The 14,208-nt window shown below is 52.2% G+C and overlaps 1 protein-coding gene across 4 annotated transcripts in view; it reads left to right on the forward strand.

Moving 5' to 3' along the window:
• Positions 1 to 12,547, forward strand: part of ZER1 (zyg-11 related cell cycle regulator) — a 30,306-nt gene extending 17,759 nt beyond the window's left edge. For 2 of the 4 annotated variants that reach the window (XM_060154164.1, XM_060154165.1), the window contains exons 9-16: positions 2,681 to 2,896; positions 3,784 to 3,825; positions 3,992 to 4,111; positions 4,810 to 4,925; positions 5,273 to 5,461; positions 6,566 to 6,663; positions 8,291 to 8,393; positions 10,777 to 12,547. In XM_060154164.1, coding sequence (XP_060010147.1) covers positions 2,681 to 2,896; positions 3,784 to 3,825; positions 3,992 to 4,111; positions 4,810 to 4,925; positions 5,273 to 5,461; positions 6,566 to 6,663; positions 8,291 to 8,393; positions 10,777 to 10,834 — 942 coding nt within the window. In that variant the 3' untranslated portion in view covers positions 10,835 to 12,547. Of the gene's footprint in view, positions 1 to 2,680; positions 2,897 to 3,783; positions 3,826 to 3,991; positions 4,112 to 4,809; positions 4,926 to 5,272; positions 6,532 to 6,565; positions 6,664 to 8,290; positions 8,394 to 10,776 lie in introns of those variants that run through there. The other 2 variants (XM_060154166.1, XM_060154167.1) reach the window with 2 other exon arrangements.
• Positions 12,548 to 14,208: the final 1,661 nt, after the last annotated feature.

Below are 14,208 nucleotides of genomic sequence, written 5' to 3' on the forward strand. Positions count from 1 at the left end.
CTCCCCCGAATACACGGGCTGCACTTACTGAGTCAGCCCCACGGTTGAACATTTAGGTTGCTTTTCATGTTTTGCTATTTCAAATAAGGCTTTGCTGAATACAAGTAATTGATTCTCCTCACGAGACACGTCTAAAAAGGAGAATGGCTGGAGCAGTGGGTTTGTGTATTTTTAAAGCATTTGGTACGTGTTCTTGCATTGTCCTCCAGAAAGGCTCTGGTGGGGATATAGTCTCTGCAGGGATGAGAAGGCCCCCTTTCCCACTGCCTGCCAACTCCAGACCTTAGAGCAACAGTTCTTCCTGCATTGAGATTGATTTTATAATCAGGTAAAAGGCTTGTCTTTTTTTTTTTTTTTTAACGAGAAAAGAATGCTAGCTGAAGACTCGCAAATTCATAAACTCTTTCAAAGAAATAGAAATTCAAGTAACAAGATAATCACTTTTTAAAATTTATTTATTTAGTTAGTTATTTTTGGCTGTGTTGGGTCTTCGTTTCTGTGCAAGGGCTTTCTCTAGTTGTGGCAAGCGGGGGCCACTCTTCATCGCGGTGCGCGGGCCTCTCACTGTCATGGCCTCTCTTGTTGCGGAGCACAGGCTCCAGACGCACAGGCTCCAGACGCGCAGGCTCAGTAGTTGTAGCTCAAGGGCCTAGTTGCTCCGCAGCATGTGGGATCCTCCCAGACCAGGGCCCGAACCCATGTCCCCTGCATTGGCAGGCAGATTCTCAACCACTGCGCCACCAGGGAAGCCCGATAATCACTTTTTGACTCGAGAAATTGAAGATGTCCGTTGACAAAGGTCAGGGGAAGAACACACTCGCACTTTCCACTGGTGAGGTGTGACCTGAACAACCTCTTCACAGGGCAACTTGCAGAACCTGCCAAAACTGTGAATGCATTTATCTTTTGGCGTAAATTCCACAGTTAGAAATGTTCTTAGAGGAAAAAGATACATGTACATCCTCCCTTTTTGATTAAATAAGAAGTCAGAGGCAACCAAAATGTTTTAGCAATAGGTGCCTGGACCTGAAAGATTAACGTAAGATCTGCCCACATCATGGGATGTGATGGTAAATCTGTACATCCTAACATGGAAAGATGGATGGCCCTGCATGTTGATAAGTGAAGAGAAGTTTTGGACCAATATGGATAAAACCTTCTTTCGCCTCTCCCCTCCCCCAAGTATACATTTGTATTTCCATGGTAGAAAAATCTAGAAGGTTGTGCATCAAACTTTTTTTTCTTTTAATATTTTTGGCTGCGTTGGGTCTTCATTGCTGTGCGCAGGCTTTCTCTAGTTGCGGCAAGCAGGGGCTACTCTTTGTTGTGGTACGTGGGCTTCTCATTGCGGTGGCTTCTCTTGCTGCGGGACACGGGTTCTAGGTGTGCGGGCTTCAGTAGTTGTGGCACGTGGGCTCAGCAGTTGTGGCTTGCGGGCTCCAGAGCACAGGCTCAGTAGTCGTGGCGCACAGGCTTAGTTGCTCCGCAGCATGTGGGATCTTCCTGGACCAGGGCTCGAACCCGTGTCCCCTACATTGGCAGGCGGATCCTTAACCACTGCGCCACCAGGGAAGTCCTGCATCAAACTTTTAACGGCAATTACTTATGAAGAATTAAGTGGGGGACTTTATAACTTTGTACTCAGATAGTATTTTTTGAAATTTTTATAGTAAGTATTGCTTTTATGATTTAAAATAATTTTTTTTCTCAAATTATGAAATATATGTATATTGTGGGGGAGAAAAAGGACAGAGTTAACAAGGGTTAACAAGTTAATTAGAGGATTAGGATATCCTCTAATTTATATAAGTAATGAAGTATGGTGAACTTCCAGTATCTATTGAGAAAGCATGGAAGGAAATTATGAGGAAAATGCACTGAGAATACTGTAAAAGAAAGAAAGAAAGAAACCCACAGACAGCACAAAGAGTAATTGAGGATGTGGAGTGACTGGAACTTTTCTGTGCTTCTGGTGGGAGTATAAACTGGTACAGCCACCTTGGAAACAGTCTGGTGTTACCTGGTAAAGCTGAAGACGTGCATACCTTGTGACCTAGAAACTCCACCCTGCGCGTGGTTGCCCTAGAGGAGCCCACACACATGGACACCAGGATGCACGTACAGGACATTGTTTGAAGTAGCCAAACACTGAAGTCTACCCGAACGTCCGCTAGCAGTGGACTGCATAAATAAATTAGAATTCTATACTGCAAATGAAAAAAAAAATGCATTTCAGCTACTTATAACAAGATGGTTGATCTTGCAAACCTGTGGTTGAACAAAAAGCCACAAGATGCTAGAGAATCTTTCAAGTGAAAGGCAGGGATGGGGCTCTCTCGTGGGGAGAGGGGCTTATGACCAGGAAGGGACATATGGGGACTTCTGGGTGCTGGCAATGTTGTTTCTTGACCCAAATGGTGTTTACATGGTTGTTGAAAAGCTTGTTTGCTTTATAATTATTTGCAAAACTATACATTTGTGTTTTATGCACTCTTCTGTATATTACAGTTCACGTTTTTAAAAAATATTAAAAAAAAAAAAAGCCTCGTAGTCTCCTCTTCCAGGCAGCCTTCGTGGACCACCACAGCTCTGGATGATCTCACACCTCTAGGGAGCCCCTCAAGTCCAGCTCCCACGGCTGACCCTGACTGTGCTCCGCTTGTCTCCTGGCCCCGCCCAGGTCCAGCGGAACTGCTGCCTGACCCTCTGCAACTTCAGCATCCCTGAGGAGCTGGAGTTCCAGTACCGCCGAGTCAACGAGCTCTTGCTCAGCATCCTCAACCCCACGCGGCAGGACGAGTCGATCCAGCGCATCGCCGTGCACCTGTGCAACGCCCTGGTCTGCCAGGTGGACAACGACCACAAGGAGGCCGTGGGCAAGATGGGCTTTGTCGTGGTGCGTGCGCGCGCGGCGGGGGCTGCGTCTCCCTCCCTCCTCCACAGCCCCACTGCCCAAAGGGAGGATTTGGGCCGGACCAAAGGAAGAATTTCCTGGGACTTCCCTGGCGGTCCAGTGGTTGAGACTCTGAGCTTCCAATACAGGGGCTGCGGGTTCGATCCCTGGTCTGGGGAGCTAAGATCCCATGTGCCGCGTGGAACAGCCACCCCCCACCCCAAAAAAACAGCTACTTCCAAAGGAAGAATTTCCTAATGGTGAAAGTTGCTGATGACCCGTAGATTTCCTCCACCTAGAGAACACTCTGTCATCCTCTCCCAGCCCCTCCACTCTCCTGTTGGGTCCCACTGTACAAGTCACTCCTGCCTCCTCAGACCAAGTGCCCCTCTTATGTCTTCCCAACTGGGATTAAATAAATATCTGAGGGCCTATCTGTTTAACATCAGCCTCCCCACTGGCTGTGAGCTCCATAGGGAGAGACGCCGTGCTTGTTCCTTCCATCATCCTGTCCCCGGCACTTCCTAGCACAGGGCCTGGTGCACAGTGGGGAGTTAATAAATATTTGCTGAAGAAAGGAAGGCACATCTAGTCTCCTCCTTTCAGTTATCACTGGGGAGGCTGAAACCCCCAGAGGAGGAGGGCCATGCCCACAGCCACGTGGGGTCAGGCTCGAGCCAGGACTAGCACCCAGGCGTCCTGATGCCAAGTATCAGGTCCGTGGGTGGTACTTCTCCCAACAGCCTCCCAAATAGAGAGGCAGATTTGGTCTCGTCGGGATGTATTAACAGGAATAGAATTGCTGACTCTTCCCTCCCTCTTGGTTTTTGGGGGACATGGTAGCTCTTGAAGCCCTGGCCCCCCGGCAAAGTTCTCTTCTCTGCCCACAGACCATGCTGAAGCTGATTCAGAAGAAGCTGCTGGACAAGATAGTAAGTTGAGTCTTCATGGAGCCACCCTGCCCCTCCCCTAGCCTGAGAAGGGACTGGCTTGCCCCTGGGGGGGTGTCCACATTGTGTCAGGGGACCCTGTCACTGGGTGCCAGGAGCCTGGAGGCCCATCCAGGTGAACCTGTGCTGAGCCCTCTCCCCGCTGCAGTGTGACCAGGTGATGGAGTTCTCCTGGAGCGCCCTGTGGAACATCACGGATGAGACCCCCGACAACTGTGAGATGTTCCTTAACTTCAACGGCATGAAGCTCTTCCTGGACTGCCTGAAGGTAGCGCCCTCTCCAGAAGCCTCCTTGACTCCCGCTTGGCCGCTCTTCTGTCCCCACGTCTCCCAGCAACCCCTCTCCCCATGGTTCCCATGGAAGGGCAGTGGGGATCAACTCACAGGCCCGCCAGCCCAGGATTTGCTGCCAACAGGAAGGAGCTCCAGAGGTCTTCCCTGACCCAGACGACCTGGCTGGGCGCTCCCTTAGAGCCCTCCCTCCAAGGGAGAACTCAGACCCGTCCTTCTCAGCACGATTTCTCAGACTCTCCAGGTCTGGCTGGGGTCCACTGAGGTATCAGCCAGACAGAATTCTGTCCAGTAGGATGGTCTCTTCATCCTAAAACTCATTCTTGATTGTCTTGCTCTAGTTTCCAAAAGGATTCCCTTAGACTAATATTTTGAGCTTTGGTAAATAGAATCATGTTTGTCCCATTCATAATTTTATAGGTCAGATCTCCACTCAGCCTTTGATTTTGTGGCAGGGAGCTCTACCAGTTTAATCCCTTGTAGTGTGTACCCAGCACTGTCCTAGGTGTACCGGAAGGTAGGAGAGCAGCAGATTGCACCCGCCCCCACCCCACCCCCGCTTTGTCTATCTAGTTGAAATGGCCAGACAGATGCTCGTAAAGCTTCTAGGTTACCAGTATCAGACACTAATTAAGTACTCATTGATATGACCCCCAATGGCTCTCATTTTGCCAGGAGTTCCCAGAGAAGCAGGAGCTGCATCGGAATATGCTAGGACTCTTGGGGAATGTGGCAGAGGTGAAGGAGCTACGGCCCCAGCTAATGACTTCCCAATTCATCAGTGTCTTCAGGTTGGTACTTCTCTTCTTTTCCTTTTTGCCTTGGCTGCCAGGATGCTCAGAGCTCTAGTCAGTGCTCAGTTCCAGTAACTGCTGTTAGCCTAGATTTCTGTTAGGAATGCCGCCTTCACTCTATGATGCAGTTTCTTATTCTTTCAACCCTCCATAAATGGTCCTGTTGTAGCTGTATCTTACCTTAAGCGACCTTATAAGCCCTTTAGAAGTCATCTGGGTACAAATGATAAGTGATAAAGAAATCAATAGTACCTCTGGTATCTGGTCTTTTAGTTGGGGTCCAGCAGCTGGTATCTGAAGAGGGACTTGGGGATCAGGACTCCATTCTTCTCTCTTCTTGGCAGCAACCTGCTGGAGAGCAAGGCTGATGGGATTGAGGTTTCCTACAATGCCTGTGGCGTCCTCTCCCACATCATGTTTGATGGCCCTGAGGCCTGGGGCATCTGTGAACCCCAGCGGGAGGAGGTAGAGGAGCGCATGTGGGCAGCCATCCAGAGCTGGGACATCAACTCACGGAGAAATATCAATTACAGGTGCGGAGTGGGGAGGCGTGGGACGTGGACGTGGGGTAAGTGCTAGGACAGGATGCTCCTTCCCAACAAGGTGTGGTGCGAGCTACTTGCCCTCCTCCTAGTCCTGTGTCAGGCGTTACTAACCGAGGTGTAGTCCACGTAGAGCACAGCATGTAAATGCGCACATCTCACCTCTACAGTTTGGTGCCTGTTTCCTCACGTCGACACCTGTGTGTACCCAAAGCCTGTCGTTTACAAACATTTGATACCTATCCAGTTGTGAAAAAAAAAAAGGAGAAAATACAGACACGCAGCAGGAAACAAAACGGAAACCATTCATTCCCTAAAAGAGCATCTCCCCCCTAACATTCTGGCGTCTCCCTTTCCAGCAGTTTTCTATGCACAGATTTAATTACCTCCAGTCCAGCTGGCATCAAGTCTTACTATCTCGTGTGTGAATTTCCAGCCGCAGCTATGCGTCTCCCTCATCGTTTTATGACTGAGTCACTTTCTGTGTGCACCTGGGCCATCTTGTATTGATGGACATTGAAGTTGAAAACCCGTGTTGGGAGGAACAGGCTCATGCTCGTGGCTTTGCCGACACTCCAATTACTGTCATTTCAGAGGAGAGCTGAAGTGGAATCGCTGGCCCGGGGAGGGGGTGGAGGTTGCACATACATTTTTCAGGCTTTTGGACCATGACTCCAGATGATGCGTAGTAGAAGGCCATTATGGGAAGTGCAGTCAATCTCTTCTGCTTCCCAGGGTCCTTTGTCCCCCACCTCCCAGGGTGCTCATGACCTCTCTCACCAGGGCGCTCTCTTTGTGGAGCCTGAAGGGCCGGGTGCCCCCCGTCCCCTCCATCCTACTGGCCTGCTCATCATTTGTCCACGGGACCCTTCAGTGAGGACAAACCCCCAACAAGAGACAATGCACCTCCCCCCACAATGCCCGGCATCAAAAGTGACCTTGAGGGAGTTCCCTGGTGGCCTAGTGGTTAGGATTCCAGGCTTTCACTGCCATGTCCTGGCTTCATTCCCTGGTCAGGAAACCGAGATCCCTCAAGCCGCACGGAGTGGCACAAAAAAAAAAAAAAAAAAGTGACCTTGATTTTTCTTCCTATAGGTCATTTGAGCCAATTCTTCGCCTCCTTCCCCAGGGCATCTCACCTGTCAGCCAGCATTGGGCCACCTGGGCCCTGTACAACCTGGTGTCTGTCTACCGTGAGTACCCACTAACCCTTTGTTCACTCATCGGCTGAAAGCAGACTTGCCCTCAGGGAGGTGATAATCCGGGTGGAAGTACTATGAGAGCTGGTGTCAGTGTCTGCGTCTCAGCACCCAGCCCTCCGCTTTCTGGCATTGGTGGGACACCCAGCATAATGGCTGGCCCCTGCCTCATCGGCAGAAGCAGGCCTGGCAGATGAGCCGGCCCATCCAGAGATCCCAGACAGCTTTCTTAATGTTTCCTGCTTCCATACAAGTGAATAGTCAAAAATCTCCATGCCCTCTGTAAGGCAGGGTAAGACCAACCCAAACCAAGAACTAACCCCCGAGGAAACAGACGTCCAAGAGAACAGGAGAGAACTTGAAAACAGGTCTCACTCATTTCCTCGGAGAGACTCCCACCCCCTCTTAGAAGAGCCTGAACTGTCCTCTGCTCAGTGGCTTTGGGGGAGAGGAAAAAGAGGGTGCAGCACCAAGAGACTTTGATTGCAGACCAGGTTTGACCCCTAGTTCTCTCCTTTACTGGTTATGTGATCTCATGCAGGTTATTTAACCTCTCTGGGCCTCAGTTTTCTCCTCTGTAAAATGGGGATAATAACACTTACCTCATAAGGTTGATGTGAAAAGAGAACCAGCAGAAAGTGCTGAGCCCTGGTGCCTGGATACTGCTCAGTCCTGCTACTGGCAGCGTGAATAAGAGTGCAGGCCTTGGGGGAAGACTGCCTGTGTTACTTTGAGCAGGTTTCTCAACCTCTCCATGCCTCATTTGCCTCATCTTTAAAATGGGGTAGTAATAGTACTTTCCGCATAGGATCGCTATGAAGTAAGACATGTAAAGTGTTTGGAAGAGTGCTTTGGCACATCCCAGCTGTTCAGTAAGCATTTGCCAATTTTCTATTATTCCTTGAGGTTAGTCTTACTAAAAAGTAGCACCTTACCTCAAAGAGGCAGTGTAGCACAGAGGAAGAGCCCTGAGCCCGGACTCCCTCAGACAAGCCTCTAGAGTGACTTTGAGTGGATTACTTCATCTCTCTGAAACTCAGCTCTTTCATCATTAAATGGAGATGATAAAAATAGCTCCTACGGCATAGAGCTGCTGGAGGGCCATTGAAATGCCCGTGTTCTCCGTGGAGCGTATAGCCCTGGATACCGAGCCCTAGAATGTTCTCTGTTGGAGTGAGCCATGAAGCCACCCAATCGGTAGCCCTGGTGGTTCCATCCTGGCTGGAAATATTTTGTTAAAAGTACAAATAAACAGGTTCCTGGATCTGTTGAATCAGGATAGCGAAGGGCAGTGCTTAGGAAGCTCTATTTTTACAAAAACTTCTCAGAGTAGAAGGTGCTGGTTTGGGTGACATTTGGCGGGGGGAAATGCCACCGTGAGGCAAAGAAGGGAAGAGCCTTTTCCAAGGGGTTCACCCCTTGCTTCCCCCAGGTGGCCTCAGAACTTGGGCCCCAGGGCTGGGCAAACATGGCTCCTGGCCGGTTGCAGCAGTGCCCTCACTCAGGGCCGAGTCTTCATCCCGCCTTCTGGGAGGGCAGTTCTTGCAGCAAGGGTGGGTTTCTGAGCAACAGGCTGATAGAAATCCCACCCTGATCACCTGCTGTCTGTCCCTATCCATAGCGGACAAGTACTGCCCCCTGCTGATCAAAGAAGGTGGGATGCCCCTCCTGAGGGACATGATCAAGATGGCAACCGCGCGGCAAGAGACCAAGGAAATGGCCCGGTGAGAGACTGGCAGTGTTTCTGCTTGGAGCCTAGACTTGGGGGACCGAGGGACACAGCCAGGCCCTCTCGTGGTTAGGAATGGCTGAAATTCCCAGGGGCAACTCAGAGCTGAGTGAGGAGGTGGACAGCATACTGACGTCCAGCTGGGGCCTCCCTGAGTGTCATTTTGGCCACAGTGCGGCCGGAAACTGGATGACCAAGCTCTGAGCGGAGCGTCATTGCCCTCATCTGTAAGCTTTATTTTCTTACGTCCTCTCATCCCTGGGCATTAGCAAGTCAGGTCAGAACTTGTCATTATTTTTGGCCAAAGACATTCCAACTAAAGAGAGGACACAGTGTGGTAAAATACATAGGGATCAGGCAGAATGCAAATGAGTTTCTGAATGTGAAGGCCCCGGACACGGCAGGGCCATCAAGGCCTTCCTCTGCTGTGTCGTTTTCACTACCGGGTCTAAAATATCATCTACCGGGATCTCACACCCATCGGTGCACAAGAGAGACCCTCAGAGATGCTACGTGTCGCAATCAGCAGTAACAACCTTGCTTTCCCCAGGATGCATTCTAGAAGAGAACAGAGTTAAGTTTACCCCAGTTCTAAACACAGCGCAGAATAAAGAGTATCGTGGGGGAGGGGCCTGGAGCTCAGAGGCTCCCCAGACAACTACTCACTGGCTGTTTCTGCAGTTATTGTCGGCAAAAGGCACTGCTTGGGCTTCCCTGGTTGCGCAGTGGTTGAGAGTCCGCCTGCCGATGCAGGGGACACGGGTTCGTGCCCCGGTCCGGGAAGATCCCACATGCCGCGGAGCGGCTGGGCCCATGAGCCATGGCCGCTGAGCCTGCGCTTCTGGAGCCTGTGCTCCGCGACGGGAGAGGCCACAACAGTGAGAGGCCTGCGTACCGCAAAAAAAAAAAAAAAAAAAGGCACTGCTTAAACGTTATTTTTGTTTTTAATTTATTTATTTTTGGCTATGTTGGGTCCTTGTTGCTGCGCGCAGGCTTTCTCTAGTTGTGGCGAGCGGGGGCTACTCTTTGTTGCGGTGTGCGGGCTTCTCATTGCAGTGGCTTCTCTTGTTGTGGAGCATGGGCTCTAGGCATGCGGGCTTCAGTAGTTGTGGCTCGCAGGCTCAGTAGTTGTGGCTTGTGGGCTCTAGAGCGCAGCCTCAGTAGTTGTGGCGCACGGGCTTAGTTGCTCTGCGGCATGTAGGATCTTCCCGGATCGGGGCTCGAACCTGTGTCCCCTGCATTGGCAGGTGGATTCCTAACCATTGCGCCACCAGGGAAGCCCACTGCTTAAACATTTAATTGACAGATTGGTCTGAGTTTGAGAATGGTAAAATGAGTGGTTCTCCAACTTAATCTCCCTAAAGAATCACCTAAAAAGATTGTTAAAAACATTCAGTCCCACCCTAGATTTTCTTTTCCGGTGTGCCTGGGAATGTGCATTGTCAACAGGGCTCCAAGGAGGTTTGAGAAGCACTGGGTAAGACTGACCCGTAACCTACCCCAGTCACTTTGAACATCTCTGTAAGACTTGAGGTGTGTACCCAAGCTGGCCAGCCTGATGGCAGGGTGCTTAGGAGAAATCCCTCTGCCTGTTCACCAGTCCTGTCCCACCCCAGGCATCCCTTACTTCCTAAAAGGCATTGAGGCACCTCTTTAGCACATGGAGGCTGCAGTGAACACATACACACACACACACACACACACACCCGCCACCAACCCAGAGGCTTAGTGTGAACGGGAAGGCCGTGCAGGGTTCAGGGTGACACCTGACGGCGGTTCCCAAGGGCCAGACTAGAGTGAGAGACAGACTCGAGATCTGAGCATGAGGGGTGACTCCCAAATGCTGCAAGGGGACTTGGCCGCTGCAGGGTGTCGGGCCCTTGTACTTGTGCAAGCACAGCTGCCCTAGCCCTACCCGGACCTGCTGCTGGAGCAGGATCTCTGGGTGAATCTGATGCGCAGCCAGTTTGGGGACCACCAGTAGACTTTGGGGAAGAAAAAGGCCTGGGTGTACAGGGAAAAGGTGAAGAAGGAAGATGTTGCTGAAAAAAAGACCAGAAGGTTTTGGAGGTTAGGCCTGAGCTGATTCAGGGACGCCCCTAACCACAGATGCCCAGGCGCTGAGAGGTGGAAAGGGGGCCCGGGGAAGGAGGAGGGGAGCACGCGGGGCTGATGGCATTCGTGGCCACGAGTACCATTTCCTGGGTACCCCGCACATGCTGGCCACTCTGCCCACCACTTTGTACACTTCATCTCATTTAGCGTCAACATCATGGTTAACGTTGGCTAACAAATCCCGCAGCCTGATCAGCTGGGAGGGGCTGGGCCCACCCCAACCCAAGCCCACCCTCCAATCCTCTTTCTCTCATTGTCTCCAGCAAGGTGATTGAGCACTGCAGTAACTTTAAAGAGGAGAACATGGACACATCCAGATAGAGGCCTCTGCCCCCACGGCCGCCACTGCTCTGGACCACGAGGCTGGGAGGAAGCACTCTCAAGCAGCCCAGCTGGCAGATCCCCACCCGGGGAGCCTCCCAACTGGATGAAGGGACACAGGGGGACTTTTGCACAACCGACGCTTTTCCTTAACATTAGTGAGAGATATATATATATATAATATATATATATATAATATATATATAATATATATATATTATATATATGTATTATATATATATATATTATATATATATATTATTTTTTTTTGGTTAGGAAGTGTGAAGTTTTGTGTGTATGATTTCTGTACAAAAACAAAAGAAACACTCCCTGAGTCCTCGCAGCTTCCTTGGCCATTCTCAAGCCCCAACTCAAAGCCTTCATCGCTGCCACACTCACTCCTACCCCTGCCAGACTAAATGCCTGTAACATTGTGAGTGTCCAGCCCTCGCCCTGTAACCTCTGACCTTGGCCTCCCTTCCTGTTAGGAGAGGCAGTGGGCTTTCGATAGCCCACTCCAGCACCCTAACCCACCCACCAAAGCCTGAGAACGCCCTCTAGGTTCCTGGGTGCAGCTGATGGGGTTTGGAGATTACAACTAACCCCACTGGGTCTCCCAAATGCCTTGGTGCTCTCGGCTGTGGGCCTCTGGGGCGAGCAAGTAAGCCGTACCTGCCTAGGTCCAGGCAGTCCCAGCCCCAGAGGGCCCTCGAGGAGTGGAGCTCACAGTGGCTCTGCTGCCCTCTGGCCAGGCCTGCCTGAGGCCACGCTGCTATGGAGGCTGCCTCCTAGTCTCCCACCAGGTCCCAGGCTGTCGAAGGCCCCAGCCCAGGGCTGGTCAGAATTCAGGCAGATTCCACTGCCCCTTCTGCCAAACATATCCAGAACCTGCCCCCCACCCTGGAAGCCAGCACCTCCTGGGGCCAGGGGCTTTTTCCCCTCGCCCCCTACCCCTCATCTGCCCGCAGCACCCACGGTGCCCAGGCACCCCACCAGCAGAACTGAGCCTGCCTCACTCGCCCCTGCCTGCCCCGCTGCCCAGAGGACCCCACACCTCTCTCACAGGCAGGAGGTCCCCAAGCCACCCTTTCCCGGTGGCAACAGGCAGACACCTCCAGACCAGCATTTGGCACATCCTGCAGCGGCCCTGCCCGGCCCTCCGGGGCCCTTCCCGCGCCCCTCCCATACTGACCCCAGGCTTTCCCTCGGAAACCTCCATGCTGTTGTTTCAGAGAAGTGTGAGACACAAACGTATCTTGAAATATCTTGTGGTCCTCCCTTGATGTCACTCCGAATTGCTTCTCATGGCACAGACGGCGGTGAGGAGGCCCCTCTGGAACAAGGGGCTGGGGAGCAGAGCTGACTCTGCAGGTGGCCCTTGGGGGGTGGCTTTTCTTCCCTCCTCCTTCCCTGGGCCTGTTTTGGGATTCTCCTGGTGTTTCTGCCTGCAGACAGAGCGGTCTGGATGAGCAGCCCAGGGGAGAGGCACCTGGCCTTTCTCCCCTGGGGTCTTTCGCTCCCAGCCGTGGGAAGGGCCAGCTGCCCTGTGTCCCTCAGCTTAGCAGATGGGCCACATCTGCCCCTCCCTTCCATGCTCACGTGGCCTGAGCCAGGCCCTGGGCAGAGCTCACATTGCATTGCATTACCACCTGGGGCCTGGGTAAATGTCTGTACTTCGGGATGTCACAGAAATACATTTTTGTGCAAAGTGGAGCAGAGTGTCTTTTTTTGTGGAAGGGATGGGGTCTGGAGAGGGCCCTGGGCTGGCTCAGGCAGTGGGCCTTGAGTGAGGGTGCGTTGGGTCAGTTTGTGTGCCCAGCCCAGAGGGTCAACTGCAGACTGGGGACAGGTGGCAGATCGGGCTGGAGCACCTGTTTTTCCTCTGCAGTCTCTCCACACCCCTGTGCCCAGACACTGAGGGTACAGCTGGCAACAGACCAACAGGGCCCCCGCCCAGAATGGCTGTCTGATGGTAGAGACAAATGTTAAATACGAGATTATGAACCAGTGTGTGAGGAGCAGGGAGAAGGGAGCACAGAGCAGGTCCCTCCTGTGGGCCGGTGGGAATGTGCAGCAGAGACTGGAGTTAGCTGGGCCACAGCCCCTTAGGGAGACGGAAGAGCATACGTGCAGATAAGGGACAGTGTGGTATCCTGGGCAGGGGAGGCTTCTCACAAGCAGAGACATGCGAGCTGAATCCAGCAGAAAGACCGGGCTGCCAGGCCTGGCTGTAGGGGTCCAGGGAAAGAGTGTCCTGGGCAGAGGGCCCTGCCAGGAGAAGACCTCGCAGGGAGAACCACGAAGCCGCCCACGTGGCTGCAGCAGAGTGGAGGGCGAGGGCGCCAGCAGGAGGGGATGAAGGAGCCGGGGCCAAATCCTGAGATGACTCAGCTTTGGCCCAGGATGGTCCTGGTTTACACCTGTTGTCCCAGCGTAAATATCAGCAGTGACTTCCGTGCCCCTGAAGTACTACTGAGGCTGCACCCAATGAGGGAGAGCTCTTCCCCAAAGAACAGTCTAAGTGCTGGTCCCAGATCAAGTGGAACCATTCCCAAACGTGCCAGGTGGTGTGTCCCCAGTGCCCAGTGACAAAGGCCCTTTCCTAGTCCAAACTGTAGCCAGGCTCCAAGCCCTCTTCTCCACTAGGCCACAACCTTGGCCTATAAGAACTACAGACTTCAGGGCTTCCCTGGTGGCGCAGTGGCTGAGAGTCCGCCTGCCGATGCAGGGGACATGGGTTCGTGCCCCGGTCCGGGAGGATCCCACATGCCGGAGAGCGGCTGGGCCCGTGAGCCATGGCCGCTGAGCCTACGCATCCGGAGCCTGTGCTCTGCAACGGGAGAGGCCACAACAGTGAGAGGCCCGCATACCGCAAAAAAACACAAACAACTACAGACTTCAGCGCAAGTGATTTCGTTCACTCCCACCTCTGACATTAAAAGACTTAAACACTAACATAGCTTCTAACAGCTCAAGGTCACATCCCTAGGATGACCCTAGCCCCCCCTTAAAGTGCCTGCCTGAGAAAGCTCCAGGCTGCCAAAAGAATTTACTGTTTTTAACCAACACCCTGACCACCCTTTCTTAGAGCATTTACTAAAAAGGGCTTACAATTGTGAATGCTTTCTCTGTCCCTCTGAGGTGTATTTGTACCTCCTACAACTCAGGAGTGTCTTTCTCAAGGACCTGATAGCCATCCCTTTAAAATGTAATCATCAGGAAGGATCAGGCCTCTGTCTCCCAGTCTCTGTGGGAGGATAGAAGCTGAACTTCAATTATTGCCAGATAGCAGACACAGCTGGCCTAATCAGCATTCACCCTGACCCACTGTTTGTAATTTTTCACTGCTCTGAGTCTCTTCAAGCCCCTGCCCT

Source organism: Lagenorhynchus albirostris, chromosome 7 (genome assembly GCF_949774975.1).
Source record: "Lagenorhynchus albirostris chromosome 7, mLagAlb1.1, whole genome shotgun sequence".
NCBI lineage: Eukaryota > Metazoa > Chordata > Mammalia > Artiodactyla > Delphinidae > Lagenorhynchus > Lagenorhynchus albirostris.